The 16,290-nt window shown below is 31.3% G+C and overlaps 2 protein-coding genes and 1 non-coding gene across 8 annotated transcripts in view; all 3 read right to left on the bottom strand.

Moving 5' to 3' along the window:
- Positions 1–8,178, bottom strand: part of LOC123711726 — a 106,457-nt gene extending 98,279 nt beyond the window's left edge. The window contains exon 1 of the mRNA XM_045664449.1: positions 7,467–8,178. Within this exon, the coding sequence (XP_045520405.1) occupies positions 7,467–7,826 (360 nt within the window). The 5' untranslated portion in view covers positions 7,827–8,178. The remainder of the gene's footprint in view (positions 1–7,466) is intronic.
- Trnak-cuu lies at positions 5,918–5,990 on the bottom strand. Its single transcript has one exon. It is a non-coding gene; the product is annotated as a tRNA-Lys (tRNA).
- Positions 8,179–12,551: 4,373 nt separating the features above from the next.
- Positions 12,552–16,290, bottom strand: part of LOC123711934 — a 97,799-nt gene continuing 94,060 nt past the window's right edge. For all 6 annotated transcript variants that reach the window (XM_045664803.1, XM_045664809.1, XM_045664805.1 and 3 more), the window contains exon 13: positions 12,552–15,941. In XM_045664803.1, coding sequence (XP_045520759.1) covers positions 15,838–15,941 — 104 coding nt within the window. In that variant the 3' untranslated portion in view covers positions 12,552–15,837. The remainder of the gene's footprint in view (positions 15,942–16,290) is intronic.

Here is a 16,290-nt window from a genome sequence, read left to right as displayed (position 1 = left end):
ACAAATAATATTGTGAAACAAAAACGAATAATTGCACGAGATTTAAAAAATATCATATATTATTATTTATCAATTTCAATAAATTATAAGTCTCATTAAAAGTAAAAAAAATACAAACTCAAAATCTCCACCATAACCTTTATAGATCTTTTGGATGGATGTTCCAAAACAAAATTGTTAAATACATTTCTTTGAATAGATACGTTTAGAGAAAGATCGCAAAGAATCACTTTCCTTTAACAACGCCTGATGCAGGCATCATAAACATATTACTTATAAATACATTCAAAACTTTGTTAAAGTCGTGAGTACTTTTGCCAAATGGGATTGATGCCAGAGATCTGCGGATTCTGAATTGCACGTGAATGGCTCAAATAACTCATATGTTTAATGTATAAATGCGCTACTATCAAAATAGTCTTATTTTAATGTTGGAAAAGTTGCACATTACCACACGATTTAACGCATACAAACATGTTGTTTGAAAAACTATTTCGACACTTAATTGATCTTAGTACATGTGCAAAAATATGTAGATTATTTATAAAATAATCAAAAAGTTAACAGGTGTAGTGTTTAGTAATTAATAATTATCTACTCAGAATTAAGGTAAATAATATGTGTGTCATTTACATATATTAAATATCTGGTAGTGATAGCGTCTTATTTAAAAATTATATACTCTACTTAGTCATGGATAAGGTACCGTTCAAGTACTAAAAGTTTGGTTTTTTACACATTGTACCCACACATTGTCTATGTCTGAAAACAACGAATTCGGGGGAAAAATTAATACGTTTATGTACTATTATTTATGAGAGCTTACTTGCTTACTTTTGCTGACAAGAGGGGGGGGGGTTGATTATAAATTGCAGATCTGATTACGTAATACTTGAACAGCAGTAACACATACAAAAAAACAACTTATAAATTGTCTTAAGAAACGAAATGCTGCGATACTTTGTCTATCAAAGGGCCAGATAGAACCTCACCTTCTCCACTAAAAAATAAATTTTTACAAAGCTGAGATTTTGATACATCAATCTTCATACCTATATAATTTTATTGAAGTCCTATTTAAAGCAAATAATCTATTTCTTATGGTTAGAGTCAAGCTGATAAAACACAACCTTCAAACAAGGCTATACACGATACGCGCAATTACCATTAACCTATAAAATTATGCTGGTTTACATCACACGACCCTTGAGTAACATTAAATGAATCTAAAATAAATAAATAAATAAAGCCTATATTAAGAACGGGCACATTTTTAATTAATTTTCTTTGGTGATCAACCTTGTGCCAGACACGTTTCGATTCGATTTAAGACACGCCAGTTTCTCTCCTACCAAAATATTAGCTGATATTCGACGATAATAAAACCATGATAGCTCGTTGTTTGTAAAAAAAATAATACAAACATTGTTCATTGGTTCAAAGAAACTTGTGTTCATCAAAACCCAAAAATTATATATATACAATTGCGTAAAACTAAGATTTGACTAAGTAAGCGCAAACTTTCGATCGTATCCCACCCTAATTACTATGTACTGCAGTTTCCAAAATAAATTATTTCTTTCTATCAAGTGAAAAGTGTTAATGCTATTTTAATTGTCGTCTATCGTAATTGTTTGTTGATTGCCCAGTAAAAGTTTCGCGTGTAACTCCATGCAAATATGTCGCACAATCTACACTGATACTCACGCAATGAAAATGTTGAAAATAAGACATCGATAGTCCGATCATGATCTAGGAACAAGTGTTACAGCTCTGAAAACGCAAACAAAACGTGCAAAACACACGCAATGAGGAAACGAAAGCCTCAACACGTAGTAGATATAATTGACTATATGGAATTTAATGAAAATATGTATGCACAATCTTCATACGGTGTACCGAAGGTTTTAGCCGAGTCCAGATATATTCGATAATCTGGCAATTACGACAGCTACTTAATTTGACTTTAGGTTGGAGTTGTAATTGACTAGTTAGCATTTGAACTTCTACCGTAACTTTTATTCCAGCTTTAACCTTACATTAAATCTCCAAATAATAATCTGGTGGCGCTGTAACCCTATCATCTTGGCCTTTTGCATCATCTTCGATCGTTTTATATACAAATAGTTAATTAGCCTTCATTGTTTTAAACATGCTGGTTTTCTCACGATGTTTGTCTTCACTGTGAGAGCACCGTACGTTCCAATGGCTCGCAACCGTGATTCGAACGCAATACAACAGGATCGCACGCTTACAAAAGACTAAGACTCTTAATTAAAATCTACAAATAAAAAATATTTTATAACAACTCGTACGAGCTGTCAAGTTTCTAATATCGCCGAAGTATGCAACAGATGTTTTTAGTTCGCAATTATCTTTACGTATGAGGTGGCCGATCAAATAAAAAAAAACTGCAATTAAGTGCAGTCGTGTGCTCGGTTATTTACATCTCCGAACCTGTTCGGATCGCCCAAGGATCTTATTACGAGAGCCAAGACACATATGGGTACGTGGATAAATTCTTGTCTGAAATAACATATTCACGATATATATGGCATGAGGTTAGATAATTGCAATCAATTGACATGTTATAAGAAAATATATATATTAATTCATTTAACTCAGATAAAAATTTACTTTGAACACAATCGAATAAATAGGAAACATTGACAACCGAGACAATGTCAAATATTGTTTTTCAAAGAAAATAAAACAAACGCCAAAATGACGGCGCGTTTCGTTTCATTGTGATTGGTCAAAATTCAAATACCACTTCCTTAGACTTATTAGGGCTCTTTATAAAGATATATACTATTTCATTTGCAAAACCAATACGCTAAAATGTATACATATTAATCATATTAAACGCATATATAATATGTTGACTAGCTTAATCTGTTTTAATTAAAATTATATATATCGAGATTAACAACAGCCCTAGATAACAACAATATCCGAGACAAATATCTCAATGGTATATTCTGGGCCTTTTATATGATTTAGGTGAAGGCCAAGAATTCGGAACAGACTTTGTCGGACCGGTTTTTGCAACGGTCCTAGTAATGTTTTTTCATACATTCGATGTATCAAGCTGATGATTAATAAATTCCAATTCATTCACCTGTCACATTTTAAACCGCTTTAATAATCGGTTTAATGTAAAACTATAAGCATATTGAGTATGTGATACCGTAATCAATGGGTTATGTAGAAGATGTGTTTCCGCTTTGAATGATTATGTCTGCACCGTACACTTTTATTTTTACATAGCCCCTAATAACCTATCAGGCACACATATATCTGTGGCCGAGAAGCTAGGCAGCAGTATCATATCCAATCCCAAAAACATAATATTTATGAACGAGTCGGAGCCCACTGACCTGACTGTACCCAAGTCACCTCTTGTGCTATTATGACATATTTGACAATTCTATAGCAATTTTTAGTTATACATAATCGTCGTACACACGTTCGGCTTTTTTTGCCGTCCAAACATTTTTGCTCTGGGATTCAAACGCAGTAAATCTCGCAAACTAAATGTCAAATAAAAAGTAGTATATCACGTAAAAGTATTCAAGCATATTTATGAGTCAGGCGTTCAAACAAATTGTTTTAATTTCATATTTTTACGTTGATAAATATTGTTGACCTCCAGCGAAATTACACATTACTTTGGGGCTATTAATAAAATAGCTATATAACTAAGAGGACTTATCGAAATTCGTTTATCATAAAGGTTACAAAGGCCGATGTTATAACAGAAATGACATAATGATTATGTCATACAAAAATAAGTTTAGTTCAGTGGTTTTTTGAGAAATTATGAAAAATGCTCGCATTATTTATCGATATACATTTGCCATTTTACATAATTCTTATGTATTTATATTTATTTAACAGGGATTTATTTGCAATTAAGCATATAAGCTATAACCAAAAGTATACTAGGATACCATTTCTACCGCAGAAGAGTCACACATAATTCAGGAATTCGAAACGGGAACATAGTCTTTATAGCATCAATTAATTAATTATTTAACATTTGTTTAACAGTGTACTTATAATGTTTGCCCTTAGTCCATTATTATTTTTCTAAAACGCTTATCTAAATAAGGTATTTGAAATACTCAAAAATAAAGAACATATTATCTGTGTACAAGTTCTACCAAGTAATAAAAAATCCAAACTGCAATTAACTTTAATTAACGCTACATTTGGCAATATTCCATTTCATAGAATATATCTTGATATGGAAATGAAAGCAATTATAATTAAATTATTATCTAAGAATTTCGAAATTTTTATTTGAATTAACGAAACTCGGTCGAGGTTGAGACGTTTTGTTGGCAATTTCTCTGTTAAACTCGAAATAACAAGTCTAATAACCTAAAAACAGATGAGCCGAGCTTATTTTTAGCTTTAGTACGGGACGAACTAAGAGAACGAAAAATGCTTGACAAGAATGAAACGGTAACGTCTGCTTAATATTTGCAAAAAAGCCACACTCCTGTAGCCACACAATAGAATGGCTATCGTAAAAGTAACATACAACATACATTTTTGTATGGAAAACTAAACTACATTACGGAACTAAATGGAAGCACGAATATTCAGTTCTTAGTATAATTAAATTGTATAGGGTAATACGTTCTGAATTCAATTATATTATTTGGAGCCGCGTACGCGCGTTAGTACGCGAGCTCAGTTATTCTAAATTATCTGCAAACGCGTATGGCCGAAAATGATCGAACGGATTTTTACCACCACAAACGCACACACACCCCTCGAAGCACATCTCGACAGGTGGTAATTTATCTTCGTCGTTTTGGTTATATTTTTTTATCTACAAAATAAAGAAAGTTTACTTGACGAAACTATCGTATAGTTTTCTAATGGTTACGTGCAGTACTATTTTAGTCCAAATATTATTAGGGTTATATTAAAGATTAATTAAGATTCAAAGTCACCGTGACTTGACCAGTGCCACTGTAAACAAAAATATTTGTAAAAACAATTTTGTCTCGTTCACGAATTGATCATATCCCTTAGTTCATTTAAATTGGTTCATGGAGAAGTATCCACATCAAACTTGAACGTGTCAAAATTGTAGGATTTAAATTATTTTATTATTCAAGAATATCTTTGATACTCCGAACTCCCGAAATTTGTTTACAAGTTTAAACCGTAACAAATATATATTTTTGTAGACGCGCAGTGCATGATCAAGAGTCACAAAAACAAGTGAAGCTGCATGTTTTACACATAACTTGGATTAATGAAATTAAAAAAAAATTAAATGGATATCTTAACGATGGCACCAAAGTGATTCTTATTTTTTTATAATCGATATAGTCAAAGGACTTGTACGAAAAGAAAATCGAATTTCAAGTGATAATATGAATGATCGTAAGGGTCTTAAGATCTTCAGTATTTTGCCAAAAAAGATTTGGTTTGGGTTAGATACCAAGATTATCTTATCAATCACGCTATACTTGAATTGATGCGGACAAACCGGCAGGTCACTGTTTTCTTTAATGAGGTTTTGTTAAGAAGTTGTAAATAAATCAGTGTAGCACTGACAAGGCCTTTTCGTATGTATCGAATAATATTTGTATTTGCTCATGTTACGCATTAGTCATAAAAACCTTGTGCTTAGATCGAAGGCAATATCCTGTAGTCGTCAAAATAGCTTCCTTTCCGCCTTGAACCTCAGAAATAGCCTTTGTTGACATGAATACACGCTTCCGCAACTATCTTATATGCGACTAGTGTATTTTTAATGTAAAATGATATGGGAATATACCTAACATGAAAGGGGCAATTTTATGCGCCCTAAAGCCAACTAATATCCGAAACCTACGATTATTGGACAGTAGCTAAGATTAAAAATAACTGTAAATAAAAAAAATAAAAATTCCGCCCAACGTGGGGCTCGAACCCACGACCCTGAGATTAAGAGTCTCATGCTCTACCGACTGAGCTAGCCGGGCTGTGACAGGATTGACGAAATTATGAATACAGTGATGGTAGAGTTTAAAATTAGATATTTGAGCATATTATATAAGTTATATAAAAATGTACAACATTTTGTAACATTAAATAGTTTGTGATAACATACATTCTATTATGAAATGCTTATCAACAAATTTTTAATGTGAAATAGTATAGTAGAAGTATTAGGTACATTAAATAAGTAAGTAAAAATCTAATTTAAAATATAATAAGCAGTCATTATGATTAAGAAATTATAACAATACCAAATTATAATTAATATTTTTTATCAAATAATGTGTAAACAATCTAATATTTACAAAGTAGTTATATCATAATATTCAACGAATGTTTTAAAAATTTACACCATTGCCACTATATACATTGTTTAGATAAACCAATTTGGTTTTGCTTTTCTACATGGATTATATTTAATGACAAGCGATGTTGTGAAGTTTTCTCTTTATTAGTGTCCATCTATAGCCAGTAGGTCCTGGTTGGTATAGGTGCATTTAGCTATAATTAACAAGCAATACGGTTTTTTTCAAATCTTAGAGAAGATAAGAAGTACTTGTCAGATTCGATTTTAGAAAAACAAGGTTACTTTAAAAATAATAATCTGTAGTATATCATCCGAATATTATACTGTATTTCTGTATTTCACAAATACATTATTAACAAAATTATACAGGGTTATGTCATAAAATGTTTATTGATTATTATGCCCAACTCTACTAATACTTTAGTATTGTTCAAATCAATATTCAAACCACTATCGGTGACTAATTTGTCTCCTACCAAATTCAGTGTTCCATGGACAAGGTCATTGACAAGGTTAAACAACAATTAAAATTAGCTTCTGTAATGAACTCGATGGTTATTGTAATAGTAAACAGTAAGTCTTTTAACTAAAATTTTGTACCCAAAGAGCAACATGTTAAGTTCCCAACATGTACGTTGTCTCATTAAGAATTGATATTTATGTTATTAAATATTTCAACAGAGCAAAGACATTAATGTAAAATTATGATCATTAAAGAGAGGAAGAATTATATACCTACTATAAAGATAAATGAAAATGGCTGGTCCAAATTTATAGTTAGATATATGATGATACTGCAATTTGATTACAATTAAGGCATATTTATGACAGAAAAAATTACTACATTATATAAAATAACAAAATTATTTACAAATATTACATAAATTTGTTATACTAAGTATTTATCTAAATCAAAACAGTAATATTTTAGAACTTAGATTCTACAAATTCAAGTTAAACTAGTATTCCAAGAATTTAAACTTGTGTTTACATATGAAAGTATAAAATCCTTAATTATTATAATCTTTCAGTAAGGACTGTATATGATCTGAAGGATGAACCTCTATAAGTACTCTACAGAATCATAATTTCACATAAGTGTTTTCTCTAGACATATTTGATTAATATTAATGTATGTAAATGAAATACGTACTTTGAAAACTTCTGAGAAGAATCCTGCTCCAATTTTCTCCAATATGAAGTCGTCAAATGGATAAAGTGCCGCAACAGCAGTCCGCAGGGCCGTGCAAGACGAGCCCGTCACTCTTCGATCACCAAGTCTTTCACCATCACTACCACTTGACTCCGCACAATCATCATCACAACACCCACGTTTGCTGCGAGCCCCATTCTCCTGAAATCGTCTCCCGATCTTCGAATACGGCCCCCGTACGAACCGGCCTGCTTTAGCAGTCTCATCCAAGTTGGTAAAACTCTCAGCTATCTTTAACACCTTCGTAGGCCGCCGCCGCTCGAAGTTACTCCTCGTTTCCTCCGAACACTCGTCTTGCATTCTAACAGGTAATCAACAACTCGTACAGTTTATCCCGCTTCGAACATAATGATTTTCGATTGTACATGTTAACGATAGCATCACAATATTTATGTGGCGGTACTTGAAGCTATGCGAAATAACATTGTTATTCTCACAAAAAAAGAACTTATCTTTATTAAACCGCTGTCACTTTCACATAACTACGACGCATCCCAGTTTTTTAGGTTTAGAATAATGTTTGATACAAATTTTATTAATTTAATGAAACTGTCTAATACACAAATAAAATATCTTAACCGAACAGGCTCATTGACTGACGACGCGCGTACAAAACCAAACTCCGAAGCAAACCATGCATTTCAATTTTCAATTTCATTTCGTACATACGTTCCACAGCTTAAACCAAACTCTGTGTATGACACTGACAAATGCGAATTGACAATAGACATAGTAATATCATGACAATAAAAAATACATCTACACAGACTGTTCTAGTGTGGCCATCTTATAACACTTAATGTGATACGAGGTGAAAAAAACTTCATAGAGTCTACTGAAAGAAGGTAATTGAATTATTTAAAAACTTTCGGATGGCAACACAGAATGTCATTGTCAATTTCTCAATGTAGCTGTTGTCAAACATTCGTTTTGGTTTATTTTGTTCTTATTTATTCACTTAGATGTTTAGATATGAGTAAAACTATTAAAAGATATATTGTTCTGCATGATATCCAAATTCCAAGACGAAAAAGAAACAGAATTCTACCAAAAACAAGATTGTTTACGTGCGGTGTTGAATTTCTTAGGTTAGTATGATTTATTGTCTTGATACTTCATGCAATTACTTATTTTTATTTCTATTATATATTTTTTCCGAATAGTTAACAGCTATAATAGCCTAAACTTTGTTTTATTTGATAGAATATTTCGTATCTTTCGCAAGAAATCTTAAGGATGTAGAAGGAGTCGAATTGTGAGAACTATTGGTAAGCTCAGTGATTTAGAGCAGAAAGATAGAATAAAATCCCAGAACCAGTACTTTAAAGAAATCGCTTCCATCACTGGTAAAATTTTCAATACTTTTCAAGTAAACGTGAAAAAATGTGTGGTAAAAACCTTTTCATTGTTTTTTCCAGGTGTAAGTGTAATATCAATACACAGAATAAACAAAGAAGGGACAACAAATCATAGTGTCTGGAGTATACCTAAAAAAACGACCTCATAAACCAACAGTGTCTCATTTGGACAATTCTGACATGGATGCTATTTTTTTGCTATTTTATGCGAAAGCAACAAAATTATTGAATTTTTTATTGTTATAAAACAAGTTCCAACATTACGAACACTTTTGCTGGAATTAAGAGAAAGCATAAGATTTACTGGATGTCGGGAAACGCTTCGCCGAATATTATTGGCTAATGGCTATGAATTTAAGAAAAACAAAAATGAACGTTCTTTGTTAATGGACCACAATGACATATCTGCCTGGAGACATTACTATTAAAGATCTATATCGTTGAAACGTGTAGAAAGAAAGCCAATAATTTATTTAGATGAAACTTATGTCCATAAAAACTACAAGCCCAAAAAATCGTGGCAAGGTCCCTTTACAAGTGGTGCTATTGAAAATATTTCATCAGGAAAAAGGTACATAATTGTACAAGCAGGGTCGGAGAAAGGTCCTGTGCCGAACTTATTATTAGTATTTAGCACTAAATCAAAAATGGCTGATTATCACCCTCCATACCATTATGATCTAAATGCCATTGAGCTGGTATGGAGTCTGGCATAACGCTGAGTAGCAAATAAAAATATTAAATTGACTACAAAGCAGTTAGAACAAGTGATTAATGAGTCATTTGAAAATGTAACAGCAGAGCAGTGGAAGAAAATGACTGATTATATTGTACACGTGGAAAATAAATATCAAGTATGGGACAGGACTACAGAGGAACATTTAGAAAGTTTCATAAGCAATGTGAAAGACAGTGATAACGGCAATGACTGATGAATCTATGCATATTGATTTTTTGGATTCTGATTTTGATTATTCAGAATAAAGTTGTGTTTTATAATAAATAAAGTTTTAGTTCTCCATGCAATGCTAGTCATTTTAAGTATCAATAGTAAAGGACTAAATTAATTTCATAGAAATACAGTTACTATCAATGTACAAATTAATAATATAAAATCAAGTATCAAGTAAGTTTAATCCACAAAATATATCACACTTTTAGGGATACCATACTATTTTTTTTTTAATTTGCCGCGCTTTTTCGTTATCTTCTATAATAATTTTAAATAGGTGTCTTTATCTTATTGTTCAATCTATTGCTTATCAAGGGTAGATATTTAAAGAAGTTAACTTCTGGATGTTGGCCAGCCATTCTAAACAATGACTGTCAGTCAAATTAAAGATATAGTACAAAGTCTTAAGTCAAGAGAATGTATTAATGCTTAACGATTGGAAACTATTTGATAACGCGATTTAAGTCGCTTATGACGTCATCGTACTGTTGTAGGCGCATAATATTGTACTTGCTGCTACAAACTCATTTACTTTTTACGATTTAATTGTTTAAGAATTTTTGTGAGGCAAGGAAGCCTACTTGATAGTTGTAAAAGGCAGTCACCGTAGCCTATGAACATCCATTTTAATGGTCCTTAGTAAGTACGCTATCCCCCAGAGAAGTTCATCACCGGGCGTCAATTCTACAGTGTGCCAGTCACAATTTTTTTCTCTTTATTATACAAATATAATCAGAATATGTTACATTAGAAAACCGCTGTGGTTTGTATTAATGTATTAATAAATGACATAGCAGTCTTGTTTAGGAGCGCGACAATTGCATATAAAAGTAGTTTTTTAATTTACTGTTTATGTTGGTTGGCGTTAGGCTATCTAATATCTGATTGGGTAGAACATTTATTAGCAGCGGTAGCAAAAACCTCAACGTTCTCTCGCCATATATGTTGTAACATTAAAATAATATATCGAAGGGCTCAGCGACTAAGTGGGTTGAGTAGTTGTTAGCGGTGGCAATAACGACAAGGTATGACCTCTTTCCTTTTGCTAGAATCCTATTACGTTTGCAGTAAAACAAGTTGACATAATATATCTATACTAAAATAGAATATGCAAATTTTATTTAGTTATGTAATGTCTTAAAGGTGTTAAAATGATTCTTTAAACACCTTTTACAAATTATGAAATTTTTATGGTGAATTCAATTTCTGGTAACACTGCTTAATCTGGATATTCAGTCAAGATACAGTTAATGTAGTTATTACCCCCAAATTTACTTTCACGAGCCGGAAGCAGTAATTAAAAAAAAAAAAAACCTAAAAAAAATTTTATCCAATCAAACCTAACCCTGTTTTTTTTTCTCAAACTCGACATCATGACGGTACAGAGGTGACGATCGACAATATGCCCATCGTCCTCAAAGGCATCCACAAAAGCCAACTTGTAGAGGGTTCAGGTTCTGAATCACATCCAAATTATAGCGAGAAATCGGTATCCAGTATATATGCCAAGGTCGTACAGAAAAGCAATTCAAAGTCCAAAATAAAGCCAAGTTTTAAAAAATCAAAATAAAATAAACGCAGAAGCAAATTTACGTAAACTTGAAAGTAACGGTTTTAATTTTCTGACAAAGTCTACATTCGAAATGGCGGTTTGCGTTCATATAACTAATAAGGATCTCACTTAAAATCTATCAACACGAAATTAGGTTGACTTCAATGTTGATTATTCTTAAACTATAAAATTCAAAAATGAGGAAAAAAAACGATAAATATAAAAAAAAGTTTATTATTCATCGAATTTTCATAAATAAAAAATCTATATTTTATGCAGAATTTTACATCTCTACTAACCAAAAGAAAAGTAGAAAATGTACGGTGTGTTTACAAATTTTAATACTTTGACGCAACTCCGGCAGCGAAAATCACATGAAGGTGTTCCAATCAGGGTCCCACTAGACATCACATATTCAGAATCATCAATTTGGGTCATGAAATTAAAAATTCACCCGTAAAAGCGTCAACTACTGCAACAGTAAGATTTGAAAAATTATCCTTGATAATTGGATAAATTTTTATATTTGCATGTATCACACAGAATCAGCCGCTATAAAGAAAAAAAAGTATTAAAATGTTTGACTCCAATTTCCCCAGTATTGCTAGCATCAATTTATTTTTTCTCTTTTTGTCATCAGATCCTGGTAGACCTGTATATATCAAATAAGTGATAATAATTAATGATTTATTACATTACACAAATGAAACTTTAAAATACTGTATTCTAGAATCTCGAATACGAACATGATGAATTGAAACCACGTTAGTGATGAATTTTGACATACGCGAGTCAAAGTTTGTATTAACAATGTGACGCAGAAACGAGACATTGCATTTTTATGTCTTTACAGATAAACACGTTTTATTGTAATACCATTAATAATAGAAACAATTCTTCGTGAAGTTTGACAAATACAATGTTTTTGAATACGATTATATAAACTTTTCTTAGCACTTAGCTTAGGATTTCAACCGTCTTACAATAAACTCAAAATCTCAGCCGAAGATAAAATATTCATGTTTTTATTTAAATACATGGCTGTTTGATTTCACATTCGTTTAAAATCAGCGAAATATTCTAAGCAATCTCATCAATTAATAACTTGTGCCACCATTACAAAATAATTGATTAGACAGTGTTAAGTAAATAAAAAGCAATTGTATTTTGCACTTTAATTTATTAATCATGCAGCTGACGTCTATATCCTTAATTAATTACCATACCTATATCACACATTGGAAACAACTTATTCCAGCAAAGACCGACATAATATTAGTTCTCAGTTATAACGTTGTTTCCTGGAAATAATCTCTTTCACATAAAAAATAACAACACTAGCTCAATTATTCACAACTGTCTACCTAATTGCTATTAAAAATTTAACGCTTAATAGCTTTTAATACAAATATATTATTGCTGTCGCGAATTTATAACTACGTAATTATAACTAAACTATACATATCTTAAATTGAGTATTCGTTTTCACTTATCTATCTAAAATTTATATCTAAAACATTTTACTTAAATACTTAAATTAGTATTGCTTGATGAAGGAAAAGCATTTTCCTTGTTTGTAACAAATTACGTAGTTTAAAAGTTATATTTTGCCATCAGATGGCATCTTAACCAACTTACTGATAAAGCCGTATTTCCCTATTTAGCTATGGTACTGATTTTCTCCCGCAAATACAACAATTATGGTCTAACCAGCAGAAATTTCGACCGATCTTTGCCATACTAATGTATAGTAGATACATAAAATTCTAGGCAAATATAGGGTAATATTCACAGTCGAGACTTGAGACCCAAGTATAAGTCATATAGGTTAAAAACATTAGATTTTTTAAACGAGTACGCGCTAATTATCTGTGGCTAATATAAATAGTCGCTCTCTGTGGAGTTGATCATTTAGGCGCGTATTATATATTGTTTTTAGTGTGACAGTTCTTCGATGAATATTAATTTTTCGATTTGATAACTTTTAACCTTAAATTGTGCTATAGAGTTCTATCTAGTGTATTTGCGGAAGTCTTAAAGGTACATGAGATGATAAGTCTTTTAAGCAACGATTAAAATAATCTAAATTATAATTAAAAAATATTCGATAGACCTAGAAGATGCAACATGAATATAAATAAATATACTCAACAACATTACGTCTATAAAATCGGTGAAGCTCAGAAGGATACTATTTTAAGGATCTGAATTGATTTAAATTACCCCTAAATATAATTTGCTCGATAAAGAAATATGCTAAATTATTCTAGCTACGCAATAACTTGTAATGATAATTTTGTACACATTTTAAGCTTCACGTGTGTTTTCCAAGAATGAAAACAATGACTTTAATTTCGATGTTCGTTACCTGTTTTTGTATTTTTTTAAGGGATTGCTCAAAATAAGCGGCAGTCAAGTCCAATATACAAGGTTTGAAATCAGGAATAATAAAAGTCCCTTTCTGTCTCTGCGAATAAAAAAAAAATTGTTTATTTATATTAATTAAGTAGGTAGTATACCACTCGAGGGCATTTTTTATTTTTTCGAAAAATTTACCCAATACTAATAAAAAAATTCAAATTTATATTTCCGGTATACGAAAGATATTTCGCCATTGTTTTCATGGTTGCTTTGCATGGCTTATGTATTATTGATACAGTAATTAACGATGTTATACGCTGTGTAAACTACAGAATGTCTTAATAAATAACAATGTTACAGTCTTCATTGCTGTTTGGTTAAAGCTATTATTCTCTTCGACTCCTTGCACTATTTAACCAAAATCTTATATAATACAATACAACTCCTACAATTCACAGTTTGTCCACTTGTTGTATTGAACAAATAAACAAATTTTACATTCTTAGGTTGAGATTCAAACAAGACAGCGCGTTTTGACAATTTGAATTGACATACGGAAGTCACACAGTGCTAAGTGTTTTTGAACGTGAAGTATGAAAGTCCCATATGTCAAAAACGTAATGATTTTGACATACGGGATTACACTTAGATGAATGAGCCGTATTTCGTAGTGTTAATTAATTGTAAGATTCACAATGTATGTTTTTAATTAGCAACAGGAAGTCGAATAGAATATTTTTGTCTATACTATTGATGTGCGTTAATACATAGTGATAGAAAAAGTTAACTCCGCAATATGGGCGTTGTCCGCATGATCGTTCGATTGGAATATGCAGAATTATTGTTGGTCAATCCGTTATATTGATGATCCTCCTAATTATTTAGTAACGATATTGAGAAAATTTCCATTGTTCAATCAATAAATTGGATCAAGGCGGACCACGTATGTTTAGACAAAAGTAAATTTCATACTTAATTTATATATTTTACTTCTTTATGAATTTAAGAGAGACATACAAAAGACCCGATTTATTATAACCAAATGAAGAACTAATTGTAATCGAAAAAGACAGATTTTATAATTCTTAATAGCTTTATTTTTTATTAAAACCTGGAGTTCTTTCAACCAAATTAATTGCTATTTCATGTTTTTGTTCTACTTAGATTTTATATCTGTCAATAAATTTTTTCAATCTCGGAATTTGAATTCACAACCATTTCATCAACACTCAACCCCCTATGTTTCACCCTTATTTATAAAAAAAGCTTCTAATTACACTATTTTAATCAAGTACAGAATACAAATTATTGAGCTGCATTAAACAAGTGACAACCTGACCCGACCTCTTTCTTCAGTGTCTTACCAAAGGATTCTGATCTTCTTGGGGCAAATAGCAGAGGTTCCGATAACTTGGGTAAGTTTGTGATTGGTATACCGAGACTCGGTAGCACACTTAATGGAGCAAGATGCAACGGCAACACTACTTTCATTCAGAAATGAATTGTGGAATTGAAACATGACTTTAGTTTAGAGCCCAGTCCTAGATCCATACAAGTATTTGTAAACAGTGTAAAAAGACTGATTTGGCTTTTTATAAAGGTTTTTACTACAATTTGTTAAAGCTGCATTAATTTCATTTATATAATTATTTCAATTCATACAAATCAGTTTATAGAAATTATGTGTGATGATGAACAAAACTAATACTTAGGCTACTTAAAAAAATATTTTTACATATTGATCATAAACAATTTTAATGATACACTGAAAAATGCACCTATTTTTCTTAAGTTTTTATAGCAATGCTTAAGAACTTAAAACATGGACTAAAGACGATGTTGCCATGGTAACAAGTTATTACAATGATATAAAGCGGCAGTTGTGGATTTTTGTGGTATTAGTTAATAATAATAAATTGCGATAAACATGATTTAATAAGTCCATGTTTTAAGGCCATTAACACATAAGTTGGCAAAAGTTGCGCAGGAGTTTTTTAATGCTAATAAAAGTACGAGCGAAGTCTTACCAAGTTAGGTGCCAACTAAGAAATTGGGTAAAAAGTTTTGACAAGTGACTTATGTCATCCATCATCTTGGTATAATGTAATGGAGAACAAAGGGCGCGATGTAGATGATATAAGGAGACGGTATTCTTATAAGTGGTTGCTTATTGGTTTCGTCCTGACATTTACCTGTAATAATGTTTTTTTTATTACAATCACAATCACAGTAAACACGTCCTACAAAGGTACATAACCTCTAGCCCTCTACTCTAAATGTACATATCATAAAACGAATTATTCAATTCGCACCTGTACTTTAAAATGACATGTTTTTTTATGGGTTTAAATCTCAATAGCAGATTCCTGTATTAAAATAATAAATTTAACTAATTGTTAAATTTCATTGTAGTGCTGAATAATGATTTAATGTCCTCTGCTAGTCTTACACTGCGCCTGCGCAGTTTAGTACAAAAATATCTAAACAGATAAAACATATATACATTTCTGGTTAACAGTAGGATTCAAGAAAATTTAATAG

Source organism: Pieris brassicae, chromosome 7 (assembly GCF_905147105.1).
Source record: "Pieris brassicae chromosome 7, ilPieBrab1.1, whole genome shotgun sequence".
NCBI lineage: Eukaryota > Metazoa > Arthropoda > Insecta > Lepidoptera > Pieridae > Pieris > Pieris brassicae.
Note: the sequence above shows the minus strand (reverse complement) of the source record. Positions and strands in the feature narration are given on the sequence as shown.